The 16358-nt window shown below is 40.8% G+C and overlaps 1 protein-coding gene across 3 annotated transcripts in view; it reads right to left on the bottom strand.

Annotated features, from left to right (window-relative positions):
- The window catches only part of LOC148324956 (heparan sulfate 2-O-sulfotransferase 1-like), a 129012-nt gene that overhangs the window by 54384 nt on the left and 58270 nt on the right, over positions 1–16358 (bottom strand). Inside the window, exons 1-3 of one of the 3 annotated variants that reach the window (XM_088312899.1) lie at positions 16226–16311; positions 15414–15603; positions 2223–2397 (exon numbers count right to left, since the gene is read on the bottom strand). In XM_088312899.1, coding sequence (XP_088169025.1) covers positions 2223–2322 — 100 coding nt within the window. In that variant the 5' untranslated portion in view covers positions 2323–2397; positions 15414–15603; positions 16226–16311. Of the gene's footprint in view, positions 1–2222; positions 2398–2524; positions 2620–15413; positions 15604–16225; positions 16312–16358 lie in introns of those variants that run through there. The other 2 variants (XM_088312898.1, XM_088312900.1) reach the window with 2 other exon arrangements.

The following is a 16358-nucleotide window of genomic DNA, read 5'->3' as shown; positions in this document are numbered from 1 at the left end:
TTTTGTCTTGTGCCACCTGCAGAAAAATTTTGAACTCTTACGTATTGTTCGGGTCAATTTGGACACATTTTGACATTTGACCAGCGGCGGCTGGTCAATAGAGGGCGCTAGTGCGCAGCCCTACGTGTATTCGTTACCGTTTGACTTGCCCAGATGACAAAAATATCGCTAATGAATTTGAAATATTTGAAAACATGGCTTGATCTTTTTTTAGATGATACACTTAAAATAAAGAAAATACCACTTCATTTGAAAAATAGACACTCTTAGTCCAGAAATAGTTTTTTTTTTTAAAGCACCTTTATGGTTGGAATTTTTTTCCCTTAAAAATATGACTATTCTCTAAAAACTCATTTTTTCATTTACTTTTTTTTCCCACAATTTTTTTTTTCCAAAAGTAAAATAATTTTTCTTCTTTGTAACCTCTTTTCTTGAAAACTTGTTTTTTTTCCCCTCTTGAAATGACAACTATTCCCCCAAAACAATCACCTTGATTTCCGAAAAGTTAAAATGAAAAAAAATATTTTCATTCTTTAATATTTGTTTTTAGTTTTTCTTTCAAAATAAATTTGATTAAAAAATACATTTCGACCAGATTTCTGACAATTGTGATTCTTTCAACTTTTTACCTAATAAAAAACTTGTTTAGCCTTCTATTTTTCCATAAAAATGTTAAAAAACAATCTTCCTTAAAAAAAATTCCCCTCATAGTTTACTTTTTCTTCAAATAATTTTCCCCCAAAGCAAGATAATTTATTACAAAGTGACTTTTGTCAAATCCCCAAAATATATGATCCATTTTCTAAAAAATATACAACTTTTATTCTCAACAATATACAAGTTTGTCCCCCGAAGGGACATTTTCTTCTAAACTCATTCACTGCCAGCCCAGGTAAAAGGAATGTAAATTTTGGCGTCTATATCCGTCAATGGCAGTGAATGAATTACATTTTTTTTTTTTTTTAAACAGGTAATGTTTAAAGGAAAATAGACCAAATTTTGACTTGTTTCTTCCTAATAATACACCCCCCCAAAAAATAAACACAAACTCAAACCATTTTTTGAGTCATTTGGGTTCTTGAAAAATTAGCTACATCAAGTGCAACTCCTTTTGGAGGGTGTGCGGCGAGGGAGAGGGGGGCAATCTACGACATGAAATGTGAGCATACTGGTCTTTGAATGCAATAAAGTTGCTTTGTCTTCTCCTTCTCACTGGTTGTCGCGTCGCAATGAGCCTGAGCACGATAACGGCACTCTAGTATCTTTATGACATTTAGTCACACAGCGTTGCTCTTTGTCTTGCAGGAGAGCAAAAGGCTATAATTGGAGCCATCATCTGCGGCTGAGAGGCTAAATGAGGGATCCCTCGACTCCGGGATTACCCTTTTTTTTTTTTTTTTTTTTATTGGGAAGACGTACCCCAGCGCTAAGCCCCCGCCAGCGACACGCACTCCTCCAGCGCGGCCCTCTTTCACGTCCAAATGTGTCCTGTCAGGGAGGCTTAGCGCAAATCTACATAATCCCCTTTCATCGCAATTAAAGATAGCAGTGAACAATAAAATTGCTTGCTCTCTGGTTTGTTTCGTGCGGCTTTGAGGCGGCCAAAGGTGACACACGGCTGACAATATATCCAACTTTTCCAGACACACATGACAAATGAGCGCAAACGAGAGAATTAGAGCAAAAGCGCACAAACTGGCTGCTCAGAAATTGTCACAAACAATTCAAAAGGAAGGCAAAAGTTCTCATTTGACAAAACAACAAGCATCCATATTTCGCTCAAGGTAATGATAATAAATAATTATCATTTATGCCTCGCATAATCAGTGAACATGATGAGCAAAATACATGATATACAATTGATATTTATATTTGAATCAATATGAGTCATCGATACAATATATTGTAACAGAAAACAATGCTCTAAAATATCAATAGACTTCATGTTAAAAAAATGCTAAATTTAAACTCCTAGCTAGCTAGCTAGTGGCTAGCTAGCTAATGGCTTTAAAATATCAATAGACTTCATATTAAAAAACTGCTAATTTTAAACTCCTAGCTAGCTAGCTAGCTAGCAGTTAGCAGTTAACTACCAAAATATTTATCTACCTATGCTATATTACTTACTCTATCTACTATTTATCCATTTGAATCCACTTTTTTTAATTAGATTTTATACATGACTAATCAGGCAACATGTGACCGACTTTCGAAGCACCGACCTGACAAAATGGCGCCCACGTGACGATGTCCTGCTCTTTTTTGCGGACTGTGATTCGATGAAGACCAGAACAAGAGTTTGATCCAAGAAATCTTTGGCATCTTCTGACGAGGGCAAACGAATCAGAAGACCATCCAAGACCATCATCAGGCCAGGCCGCGAACCGCAGCGTATTCCTGGAAAAAGTGGGAACAAATCGGCGTTACCATTCTGAACATTTTTTGAAAAAAGTAACCGCTTAAGTTGCAATTAGCAGCATGTAAATATCATTTTTAATCTAAAATGTATTAGTAAACGTTTTACCAAGCTGGTTTTCTGTTACTGAACGTGTTTCGGCTGAGTTTGGTTGCTCCAAAAGGCAAAAGGTCACAATCAGGATGCAGAGAATTCAAATACAGGAAGTTCTACCTGGGTTGTACCAAGTGGAAGTTTTTCAAGGGGGGGGAGGGTGTTTTGTGTGTTTACTTTGCTAATATTCTCTATGTTATTGGACATCTCCAATGAATTTCAATTTCATTGAAAACTGTTGATGAAGTAGATTTAAATGTATTTGACTTCAGTCTAAGGTTTTTGATTTGACCCCTTTTGTCTCCAAGCTGGTACAACCTGCTAGCTTAAACATTTGCCTCCAATTATTTAGTGCGTTTTTTTATTGTCTTTTCATGAAATGGTGTTTCATTAAAGCCACTAAGTTGAATCTTTTTTTTTTTTTTGTCTCTGTTCACATTGTGTTGGAAAAAGAAAAAAAAACTTTTGCGGTTGGAATTTATTCAATTATCGTGCGAGATGGAAATAAAGACATAAAACGCAGCTCTCGTCACTTTGCTCCTGTTCCAACTCGCCTCGCTGTCACATCGGCAAAGTATGCAGAAAGGAGCAAGCCCTCGGCGAGCCAGCCGACGCACAATTATGACTTATTATAAATAACTATTTGAATGCGGCCAAATTGGAGCCTGCGAGGCAACACGGAAGGAAATGATGCAGTCATAATCATTCCTGCGTGAGCGAAAAACATGACTTGGATGATTTTGTGTATGCTCATACTCTAAACACTTATTTCCTGTTTGCGTCCAAACTGAACCGCCCATTTTCATATTTGACAGCAATAAAAGCACCCTTAAATGTCCTTCTGTCGCATGGAATTTGTTTATTTTTCCCTTTTTAATGGCCCAGCGAGGAGCGCTACGTTCAAGAAGGAGCTTGAAACGCTCCCGAGAACTGCCGGTGTACCCACCCGTGAACTTATTTACTGCCATTGACGGCTAAAGACGTCCAAGATCCTTTTTTTTTTTTTTTCACTCAGCTGGTAGTGAATGAATTAAAGAAGAATTGATCATCACTTAATCAAAGTCAGACAGTCTATTAATAAAACATTTAGTTAAATCGTTTAAAAAAGACAATTATTATATTGCAACGTATCATAGCTTTAACGTTGTTGTTCCAAAATGTCGCAATACAGTTCCCGTATTTTCTGGACTATACGTCGCTATTTTTTTCCTCGATTTTGAACCATGCGGCTAATACAACGGTGCAGATTTTCTGCAGATGTTTGTTTCACCACTAGGGGCGCTCTATAGTTCAGAAAATACGCTAAATAAATCTCCATTTTTTTTTCTTCTGTTGGCTCTGTTCTGTTTTAATGAGCACATTTCTTGCCATGTTTTAACAATCTGTTTATGTACCTTTATGAGCGTTCACAGTACAAAATTGTTCTGTACATGCAGTAAATAATTTTTTTTTTCCAACATCGAAAACTGCGGTTTATAATCGCTGAAGTGAACACTTATATCGATCTCTCAATGTACAGTTGAAATTAAGCAATAGAGAATCACTCAAAAATATTTTAAAGGTATTGTAACATACTGATATTGCAACGCAACTTTTTGTTTTCTTCATCAACACAGTATTTATACGCCATTGTAAAAAATTCCCATGTATTTTATCGTTATCATGTTTGTAGAAAAGCCAAAGTGAGGTGTGGTGAGGCCCACCTCGTGTGGCCATCAAATTTGCAAAGATAAAAAAAAAAAGCCCAAGAACAATTCAAACCTGCAAAATGAATTCCCCGTCGCCCTCTGCCAGTTAACCAAAGCGAGCGATGACTTCTGACCTTGATAAAAGGGACGCCGACGTCTCTCTTCAGCTTTGCGTTGGCGATAGCGCGTTAGCTTAGCATCTAATTATTGTTTAATAAGCTCCCCCTGGCTTGTTTGTCAACAGCGTGTCTTTTCTAATCTGGCCAGCGCCTGCAGGGCGGCGATAGCATCTTAAGCCTCTTGTTCCAGCAGCCTAGCCTAGCTCGGCCGAGCCCGCCAGCCACGACGCTGGCCACTCGCTCATTTACAAGCGGCAGATAAACGCGCCGCCGTCCTTTTTAATCTACTTGCTGCAACGCGATGCAACAACAGCGAGGGCTGCGGCCTTTGAACGCACCCCGTGGCCTTTGGCTGAAGGTACCCCGCAGGGATTTAAAAAGGCCTCGGCCTCCATCACCTGTCACTCATATGCAAAATGATGAATGAGGAGCATCCACTTAACGTGCCTTGCGGGGAATGTTGCTCTCTGTTTACTTTCTCGTTATTCAACAGCAATCTGCGATTGTCGCTTGCCTTGTTAGCTTAGCATCATAACCTGGCATCACATTTTGGTTTTACTTGCGGTTTATAGAAAAAAAAACAACATAATATGCAATAGAACCGTTGAATCAGTCGAAAAAGAGAAACGTCAGGTTAGCAACGAAGCTAGCAAGGTTAGCTAAGAAGCGTGCTGAGAGATGCTAACACTAAAGCCCTTTTTTATAGCAGCTGCTATTTATGGCTAAAATGTTTGCCTCACTGTCGGAAAGCTGTAGTAGAGAAGCACGACGTTAGCCTCGTTAGCTTAGCATGAGGACAAGGCTTTATGACAGGAACATAATGGACTTTCTAGTCCTCATGTTAGCATCATTGTAGTATTTTGGTTTATAGATTTTACAAGAACAAAGCCTACCTGAGAGAAGAACAAAGTTGATTTTTTCTTTAAGGATTTGAGGGACGATACAAATGACGGAATTGGTTTTAGGCCTCACATTAGTAGTATTACATTAGCATTTTTCTAATCAACAAGTACTTTATTTTCTTTGAAGCAGACCAGGACAGATTTTTATACTGATTTGACAGAATATACGGGCCGCTATTCAGGTCTCTTGTTAGCATTTTGAGTGTCAACCTTTTTTTTTTCATTCTCAACTTGTATTAATGTCCAGAAATAATTTTGGAAACTGAACAACAAAACAACAAAAATATTTCCCCTCAACCTCCCGCAAGCTAAGCTAAACTCGTCATTTTAGGAAGGATAGGCTGTACGCGCATGGTGCTAGCCTCATTAGCTTAGCATAAAGACTAGGCCACATCTTAACATTTTACTAATTTTACATGAACAAAACTAACCTTGGAGCAGCGCCAAGTTGATTTTTCAACAGACTTCATCGATTTAAAGCCCCACATTAAGAAGATAATGTAAGTATATTAGCATGTAGCTTTAGCCTCAACCAGCATTGATTTTGGAAACAGAACAACGAAAAGAAAAAAAAAACATTCACCGTCTCCAAGCAAAACTAAGACATTTTAAATAAGTCATAGTATCGGAAGCATGCGTCGCTCTCGACATGTAGCGAAACACGTTGCGGCTTTTTATCCATTTTTAAAACAAACAGCCTTCGTGTTTGTTCTCCTGTGTGGTCGCGGTGCACAAGTGGATGATGTATCGCGCTCCCCGAGACAGATTGTCGTCGCGCCTGGCACAGATTAGTCACATGTGGCCTCTGAAGGAGGCTGCAAATTGCGGCCTCTCTTTAACACTGCCGATAAGGCGTTAAATGAAGGGAGGCGCCTTATCAGCACGCCCGCTACCCATAAATCACCTCCCGCCGCCCAGCTACCGCCGCTTTCTATCAGCGTCCTGGGGGCCCTGCAACAAGCCGCCGCATCTCCCGACAATCGCGCACACATTTGCCTCCGCATTCGCACTCTTTATTCAACGCATAATTTGTGTGCTTGCAATCTCGATTTAATCCGCACTAAAAACAAAAAAGCCACTTCAGAGTCAATGAGAAGAAGGACAAGTGAATCCCAGTAAAAACAAAAGCAAGCAGCGAGCTTTAATGAGCTGTTCTAAGTGCCTTAATTGTTTCTTACAAGCACCCTACGTATTAACAAAAACATCAAGAAAAATACCAGAGCCAGTAATATTAACTCGTGTGTTTTGTGCGCTCGCTTGATAGTAAAAAAGGACGCTTAAGGCGACATCCTTCCTACGTCCTTCTTCCCACAGTCTTTCGTAATTCTTCCTGTGTTCTTTTGATATCCTTTCGACCAAGGAGTCGAGACAAGATTTGGTGATTTATAAAAAAATAAACCATGAAGTCATTCAATACCATTGACGGATAAACACGTCCAAGATCCTTTTTTTTTTTTAACTCGGCTGTTAATGCAACCTATTATTTGTAAAACCGAATTTGGAAAAACATACACGAGGAGTGTGCCCACCCTCTCATGACCGGGGACCTGGTCGCCTTCCAAATCGGCCAATCACATTCAAACTCATGTCAAATGGGAGTCACCATTTAAAGTGCCTCTAATTAACCTTGAATTAAATTCGGCTATGCTACTCATGTTTTTTTTTTTTTCTTTTTAGGAGAAGCCTGAAGGTTTGGTGCGAACACCGACTGATATTCGTTCCAGCTGAAGAAAAACATCCCCAAGGCATGACACTGCCATCACCACCAGAACACATTTTCTCATGTGTTGAGGAGATTTGAAACCAAATTTGTACTTTTCTGGCAATAATTCCAAAAGGTATGTTTGGCATCATCACAACACGGCTCCTCACCAAAAGAACACCACTCCTACAGTGAAACATGGTCATGGCAGCGTCACGCTTGGGGCTGTTTTTTTTTTTTTCCCCAGCTTGTACTGGGGCCTTACACAAGGTGGAAGGAATTATAAACCTGTGGAATCAGCAGTCGGTGTTCGCCTAAATCCATCAGGCTCCTGTGACAAAGAATAAAAATGTCAGGAAAATCCTACTAGAACATCCTTCCATCCATTATCTGCGCAGCTGAACTTTATTTGAGGTTAAACAGTGGCACTTGGTTGAAAATGGTTGCAAGTATGTGTGGACTCCCATTTAACTCCTTCACTGCCATGGACGAGAATAGAAGCCGAAAAGTTTTTTTTTTCTTTTCTTTTTTTAAATTTATTTTACCTGCGCTGGCAGTGAAAGAGTTAACATGATCTTAAATGTGCAATGATTTATCTTTGTCCCACTTTTTTAAAAAAATAATATAAAAACCTCGCATTTGAACAGCGTCCTAAGATTTTCTCTCCACTGCCCAACATCTTTGCTACGCCCTTCACACACCCTCCTTCCATCTGTCCTGCGTCCTTCTTGTGTCCTTCTCACATCCTCCTCAACATCCTTAGCACACATTTTCTACATTTCCTCCCTCCAACTCCTTTCACCATACTTCCTTAATCTGTCTACCAACCTTCCCATAGATGTTACCCTTCAAACCAGAGGAGTCAAACTCTGGCTCGCGGGCCAAATTTGGCCCGCAGTGTAATTATATTTGGCCCGCGATATTCTATATGATAATAGTCATTTTAAAAACTAAACATTGTGTTGCATTAATAAAACCACTTACAATAAAAAATTCCCCCCTCCCCCAAAAAATCTGCATTTATATATTTTAAAAAAAATTTAATTAAATATTAAATATTAATTAATTAATTTTTTTTTAATTAAATGCTGGCCCGCGGCTTTGTTCAAGTTTGACTTTTCGGCTCACTGTGTAGTCGAGTTTGACAACCCCTGCTTTAAACAATGTCTTTTTTTTTGTAATTCTTCTTCTCTCATCTAGTTAGTTGTACACTGAATATAATAACAATAAAGGGCATTCTGATTTTGATTATGTCCTTCTCTCTTGCTCATGTCTATTCCGTTAAAAATAAATAATAATAAAAAAGCAAATGAGCTGTTTGTAAAAGTAGCTTTGAATAAAATGTGTATACAATCTATGGAATGGAATTTTCAATATAGGACATGTTAGGGATGAAATCGCATTCACACGCACACACACAAACGCGCAGTAATAAAAATGGACAGTTGCCACAGTGGAACCAGTGATCAATATTAATCACAGCTATAATTATTCACTAGGGCTTAGGTAGCCATTGATTTTGAAGGCAGTTGTTTGCATTACTCTCATATCTCATCTTATTCATCTTCAATGTTTTTTTTTTTTAACTCCTCTGAGTCAAAGTATAAAATATATGAATGTCATCGCAAGGTCTCATCCATGCGCCATACTTTGATGTCTTCTCTTTTCACCCCCCCCCCCGCTTCAATTTAGATGATTTTTATTCACGAAAGCGGGAGGAATGTCGTTTGGTTTGTGTTTGGAAAAAGAAAAAGCAGAATAAACGTCGGGCGGACAGCGCGGCGCCGTACATTTTGCTCGCGACTTGCATGCATTTATTTATTTATGTGCTCGCGGTGTAATTAGTCGGGCAAACACTCGATTGGTTCTTAAGTATTCATGAAAGCCAGTGAGCTGACAAATGGAATTTTCCCGGCGCGGCGGCATCTCGCATCTCACCTCACTTTATATCTGCAGATAATCCCGCCTTAAACATCCTGCCCGCTTGAACGGCGAAGGCCCAGGTATCGGGAACGTGCGCTTCTACATGCCTGGCTGAATGCGCGACGCGCTTGTTGTGTGTTTGGCCAATTTGGACCAAACGGGCGCATGAGATGCTTTGTCTGACGTAGCCTACAATTTCAAATCTAAATTTTTCATTTCAATTGCTGACCAATGGTGTACTCGCTTCATTTTCTCATCTTTCTCTCATGTTGCTGTTTAATTCCCAATTTTTCTCAAAAAGGAGTTTCTGTGGCTTATATACGGGTGCGCCTTATAGTCCGGAAAAAGCAGCTTAAATGTTTAAACTAAAGGGTACGATCAAATATCACGAATAATTTTTGCCCTGAATTCCACGTTTGGAGGGGGTCGCGAATGGTGAACCACGATATGCTACAGTGACGGTGAATTTGCGAATAGTGACCCACCAACACACGGGGGGATTACCATACACACGCAATCCTCCCGCCGTGGCCTTGGCTTTGCTTTCGGCATGTTCATTCATCACCAGCGCCACACCGAGGTGGGTCACATGATGAAGTGGTGGATGGGCGGGCGATAGGGTCAGGGGAGGGGGAGGGGGGGAATAAAGGCGGTCCAAGTCCATCCGACCCGGATTTGTTGGCGCTTGCCTGTTGACTTCACGCTCCGCCGGGAACACATCCTACTGGCGTGGTTTGAATCCAACACCCACCCACTGCCCCCTCCCCCCGCCCCCCTCCCGCCGGCTGACAGACAGACAGACGGACGGACGCTATCGGCGGCGAGCATCTCCAGCTCTGGGCCCCAGCGCGAGGACCCCCGCAAATTTGGCCTTGCCGCTGATAAGGTGCAATATCAGTGACAGCACATATTTTATGTATGAAAGGTAGCAGCGCAGTGGAGCGGCGGGTTTGTTGAAATGGACGATGCTTATCGCGCACACTTTAGGCCATTTGTCTCCGTTTATATCACGCTGTTTATTTGCACAGTCATTAGTTTTTAAAGAAGCTCCCGTCACAGAAAATCATTTTAATTATAAGCGCGAGTGTGTGTGTGTGTGTGTGTCCATCCAGTACACATTATTTGGCAATGATTTGATCCATTCCTTTACCTTTCCCACGCTGTCAAAGAACAGAACATTCAGAAAAAGAAACAGAATAATTAGAATTACGGGAATAAGGAATATGAGTATGAAAGACCAAGAAAAATACAGTCATAATAAAAACAAGAAAGTGAATTAGAAAAAAAAACACGTGAGGACGATTAAGAGTACGAATGCAGAATTTAAAAAAAGATGAGCGGAGGAAGAAAGAATACAAACAAGTGCAAGAACAACAGTTTGGATAATTTGAATCTGAGATGACTTCTTATGTCTCGAAAGGTAATTTCGACACTGAGTTCAAAGTTGTCTTGACTTTTTTTCAGGTTTTTGAGTATTTTAGCTTTCTGTTTTCAAGTTTGATCCATAAAAGCGTGCGCAAGTCGGATTTTACTGTTTGTTATCATTTACAGCTCGGACGTTTGCGAAAAAAAAAAGTCATTTCAATTAACTTTTAATATAAAAGATGAATAATATAGAACTAAATGAAATATTCTTGTGATTATGAAAACCTGGTGAGGTTTGGAATCAGCGCAAAAAAAAAAAAAAAAATCTAAAAAAGTTGACTTCCATCTCTGATTTAAAAAAAAAAAAAAAAGTAAAAATGTGCTGGCCAGAAAAATGAAAGCGCGACAGAACATTACATGGAGGGAAGAATAAGAGGAAAGAGTAACAAAGAGAAGAAGAGTGAGATTAAAACGAGTAAGAAAGAACAATAAGAGTCATCATCAGATGATCAAAATATCTAAAAGAATACAGCGACCAAATAGTAGCGGCCGAGCAGAAGAGGAAGATTAGAAAGCGGAAGAAATGAAGAGCAAGTGTAGAAATCACGTGCTTGACGCCATTATGTCATCCGAATAGGTCATTTTAATTATTCTGTGTGTGTGTGCGGGTGTGTGTGTGTGTTTGTCCATCCAATACAGATTATTTTCCGGGGATTTCTCCCGTCACTTTTCCTTCGCCGCCCGACTGTTGTTGGCATCAGATAGCGGCTGATTTCCATTTTAGCGCCGCGCCGGTTCGGCTTGTCAGCTCGCGGGCCGCCATTTTTGTGTGTGCGTGTGTGTTATGATGGAAATAAGATCTTAAATGTGCCACCCGTCTGGCTGACATAATAGTTTGCTTTGTGTGTGTGTGTGTGTGTATTTATTATTATTTTTTTTTTACGACTTCTCGGTACACAGACAGAAGTTTGAATAAAATGTATTTATAAAGAGCAAAAATGTCATTATGAACATTTTAACTATGTCATAAAAAAAACGGTTGAACCCACATGTGCAGGAGGGGTAATCGAAGTGGGGGTGTGCGTGTGCGTGTGTGTGGGGGGGGCGGGGCTATGCTGTTCATTAGCATAACAAGCTGGCGTGTTTTTGCAGATACATTTGTTCAGGGTAGACAAGGGGCTACGAGTCGGGTGGGGAGAGAGAGCGTGCATGGGGGGGGGGGGGGGGGCGAAAGCGAGGGTTTTGCTTGATTTCAATAACAAGAGGCCGACACGCGGCCTATCCGCTGCGTTGTTGAATGAAACACTTGGCCTCCGATGGAGCGATAAGACGCCGCAGATGCTGGGAGGGGGTGCAACGACGATACGCAACAACGAGGAACGCTGCCAAACGACCACTCGTGCACAATCACTGGAACTTTTTTTTTTTTTACTTGAACGATCTATTCCCTTGTAATGCTTGCCCTTTCTATGAACATGCTGACCAATGGGGGGGGGGGTACGAATGACTAAAAAGGAAATCACAGCATATGATTGAAATCTCCACACCTGAGCATAATAAGACTAATAATATGTAGAAGGGGGCTTTTTAAGAAAGACAAAGAGTAATACAAAATGGGAAAGAGGAACTAAGAGTAAAAGAACAAGAGTAAAAAGTAGGAGAAAATAATAGAAGTAGTACAGAGTAACAATAAGAAAGAGAGACGAGCAAACGCAAAACAAGACAAAGCGCAGTCATAAGAAAGTGTGAGAATAACAATATAAATGAATAAGAGGAAGAAAAGAAATAAAGGGAAAGAAAAAAATAAGAAAAGCGTAAGCATAAATTTAAGAACGACTAAGAGTTAAAGTATTAGCAAAAAAAAAACAAAAAACAATACGATCAAGAGTAAGTGAGAATAAGAAAAAGAAATACAGTAAGAGAAATAAGACAAGAACAAAAGTTAAAGAAAAAAGATTAAGATTACAAATGAGAATATGAATAAGAAGAGTGAGAAAGAACAAAAGTGCGATTGAGGATGAAAATAGAATGAAGGGTGAGAAAGATTAAGAAACGGAATAAGACAGAATTCCCCTCTGTGATTAATTAGAATGAATACATATTTTAATGGATGGCTCAGAAAATTACAGTATAATGCTCGACCATCATCATCAGAGAGCAGGCGTGGGCAAACTACGGCCCGGGGGCCACAGGCGGCCCGTTCAACGTTTAAATCCGGCCCGCTGAACTTGGAAAAAAAATTTAATGAATAAACCTTGTTAATGTTTTATTTTCTAAATACTGTGTTTTGTCAAAGATAGATATTTTGCTGCTATGCTTTTGTTCATTTTCATTTCAAATTAAAACACTCCACCCATCCGTTCCTGGTCCGGCCCCGTTGTCAAATTTTAGAACCCATTGTGGGCCACCAATCAAATAGTTTGCCCACCCCTCTCATAGAAGAAAAAAACTCACAGAATTTGAAGGCTTTTTGTCAGCCAGTATACGCGCCAACAAAAAAAAAAAAACATGATGTTCCCTTCAATGACTTCTGTGTTTATTGTGGGGACGCTGATCCGTCCCTGGGGAGCACCATGTCAAGTGTGTGCGTGTGTTTTCCCAGGTAATCCTTGCACGAAAGAGGGAAAAAAAAATAAAAACTCCTGCGCTTCTTCTCGAGATTTGGCTGCAGATGTCCTAAATCTCAGCTTGATTTGCGATGTTAAGCAAAGGCTTAGCTTAGCTTGGCGGCGTCCGGGCCCGATGGATGCAGGAGGAGAGAGCCTGTTGAGAGTTAGCTGCGTACTTGTAAATATGTGCTAACACTTTGGCGGGTAATCCTCCCGCACAAAGACTCGCCGTAGATTACGCCGCGCTCGCCTGACAGCGGGAGAATCCTCCGGCACGATCAAATTCCTACGGCTGCCGAGATTTGGAGAGGGCCCCGCGCGCTCGGTCGGGCGGCGCCGTACCGAACCGCCGGGACCCCGCCGCTTCGCCGGGCTAGCAAATACGCCGTGAAGCGTGTTATGTGTTAAGATATGTGTCCGCGTTATTTAAAAAGCATTTTATTTTGACACCCTGTGAGGTCAGCAAAACATTTCTGTCTCCCGGTGAAAATATCACACGCCGGTTGGCGTGAGCAGAGCAGAGCAATGCCACGCAACGCAACAGGCGGCGCTAAAACACCTCGAACAGCCAGTCACAAGTCATTTTCTCACTTCAGTATTGTGATAGATTCATTCTCCATATAACGCCGACAATGTGTGATTCCACTCCGAGCCTCTAGGTGGCAGTAATGTACATTAAAAAAAATGGTCAAACCAATACCTGAAGGAAAACAAGAACTATAAAAAGACAAATCAGAATAAGGGAGAAAAAAAGAACCTTAAGTAGACAAGAAAGAACCCAAACAAGAAAAAGAATCAGAAGCAGTAAAACCAAAACATTCAACAGAAGAATCAGAACAAAACATGAAGTGGACGTTTCAGAATAAAAATCAGAACAAGTTGAACCAGAAAACTAATACGAGATCACGGATCAACAAATAACCAAATGAAGAACTAGAATAAGACCGGGAATAAGACTAACCACAAAAAGAAGCAGAGGGAGTACCGTCGAACTAGCAGAATAACCAATAGAAGACCTGGAAATTAAGAAAGAAAAAAACAGAACTGAACCCAAAAGAACCACAACTAGAATCAGATTGAAAAAATACATGAAGAACCAGAAGCCACATCTTCTGAACCCGTCCACCCCCCCAAATTGCTATGTGCCTTAAGCCCCCCCAAAAAAAAATTCATTTCGAAAGCCTCCAGTCCTATAGGGGGTGATAATGAGCATTACGATATGCATTGAAAAATATGATGCTAGAACTTTTTAAGCACTTTGCCAAAGATCATTCACCTCCTTCTGTAGCTGTTGAACCCCAAGGCGATCACTTCCTGCGCCCCCCCACCTCACCCTAGCCTTTGTGGCCGTGTTTGTAGTTCTCCACGGCAAGACTATTCAGAAGCCGTCTCAGCTCCGAGTGAACGTCGATAATTGCGAGGCGTCTGTGGGAGAATGGCGGCTTATGTTCCCGGCACTTTAACTGATATTTAATATTTGCCCGCTTTTCTCTCGCTCTTCTTCTCGCCTTTTGTCTGCGTGGAAAAAAAAATAAATCACACACTTCAAAAAGAATTCCAATAAAGCGGAAATTAAAAGGAGGCGTCGATCAGGCCCGGGAAGAAGAGAGAGGCCCTCTAATCCCGCTATCTCTTAATAATTCAAAGTGGCTTTTATTTTGAGAATAAAAAGCGGGAATTAATCTGTCGCTTGTGAAGCCGTCCTCTCTTCTCGCCGGTTAAATAAATCCCCGTTCGTACATCGGAGGCCTTGCGCTGGCTGCTCTCCAAGCTGGCTGTCAATTCCCACTCTCGCTTTTTTTTTTTTTTAACCCCACCCCCGTCCCTTTTTCTGCGCTTTTATTCCCCTTCTCTTTCCTCGCCGCCCAGGGAGGAAGGGAGGGCCGCCGGAGAGCCGCTATCGCCGCAACCTGACGGCTAAGAGCACTTAGCTAAAAAGGCGGCAGCGTGAAACTTTGGCCACGTATTAGCGCGCGCCGCAGACGTGACTAAAGGCATTGTGAGAAGCGCGGACCCTTTATAGTCGTCCTTTAATGTTGGCCAAAGCAGGCAGGGACCTTTTTTTCACCTGCACCGCCAAGTCAAGAGGGGAAAAAAAGTGCGCTCACGCTGGGAGCAAACTTGACGAACAAACCGTCGACAAACCAAGCGCAAGCAAACGAAAAACAAATCAAATTCAAACAAAAACAAAACATCAATTACCGTATTTTCCGGACTATAAACCGACACTTTTTTCCTAGATTTTAAACCATAGGGCTAATACGAGGGTGCAGCTTTTTTGATGGATTTTTCTTTCACCACTAGGGGCGCTCTACAGTTCAGAAAATACGCCGCGGCTTAAATGCGGGTGCGCCTTGTAGTCCTGTAAAATACGGTCGATCAAAGGAGGAACAAGCTAAGCATGAACGACCGAACTAGCGATAATCAAACCACCCCAAAAAAAAAAATAAAATACAAACGAAGCAAAGAACAAACCACAAGCGCAGGACAAACGAAACGAACCACAAATGAAGGATAAACAAACAAACAAAAAGCAAACTAACGGCGAACAAACTAACCACAAACTGACCAAAGAAGTAACTCTGAATAAAATGACCTGGAACGCTTCGAAAGCGGCAGGAAGTAGACCCCCGAGAGGGTCCGAGGCCTCCAGCAGCAGGTTGATCATGTCTGCAGTTGCATCTGTCCCCGATATCGGCTCAGCCTTGCTGCTTTCCTCTCCGTGCGCTGTGAAGATTTATGACCGCTTAAGCCGGAAGACAACATTTATACCATCGCTTGAGGTCCTGAACCAACCACAAAAAAAAAAAAAAAAACTGGGATGAAACGAAGGACGAATAAAGATATGATGAGCAAACAATCCACGAAGGACAAACAAACATTCTTGTGACAAGCTAACCTCAAACAAACAAAAAAGGATGTTGGAAAAGGCAAAATATAAACAACCAAATCATGAACAAAATCTCGTACCTGCGAAATAGTCACTTTTCAGGAGACGCCAAAAAATGGCAAATTTGTTCAACCATTAGCGTCACATCACAAAACAAAGCGAAACATTTTCAACCTGTGAAACGTGAAAATTCTGGACTGACCTTTTGTATAGATTTGTTTTTAAATATAAAATTCACCAAAACGTGACTTACGAGGTCTTGGCCCTACGACAGCGATATGAAGGACGGACCACAAATAAGGCCGAACGAATGACAAAATAGCAGCAAACGAACTCACAAATTAAATGACCAAAAACAAACTAATGAGTAAAGGTGGAAAAAAAATAACAAAAACTAAATAAACTCAAGAACAACGAAGGAAACGCACAAACTAAGCTAACAACCAAACTAAGCCCAAATGAGGACAAACGAATAAAAAGCAAAAAAAAATTAACCACAAACAACAACAAAGACGAACCTCCAAAAAAGGACGAATTTGAAAAAAAAAAAAGCATCCGACAACCGTTTGCAAACCAACCACGACAAAGAAAGCAACTAAGTCAACATCTTTTTGTCAAAAAGGATCTGAGAAAGGTCCTCCGATCCGAGAT

The sequence above is a fragment of the Idiotropiscis lumnitzeri genome, chromosome 13 (assembly GCF_059441095.1).
Source record: "Idiotropiscis lumnitzeri isolate Australia: NSW breed Sydney's pygmy pipehorse chromosome 13, RoL_Ilum_1.0, whole genome shotgun sequence".
NCBI classification, from domain to species: domain Eukaryota; kingdom Metazoa; phylum Chordata; class Actinopteri; order Syngnathiformes; family Syngnathidae; genus Idiotropiscis; species Idiotropiscis lumnitzeri.
This window is presented reverse-complemented; position numbering and strand designations above follow the sequence as displayed.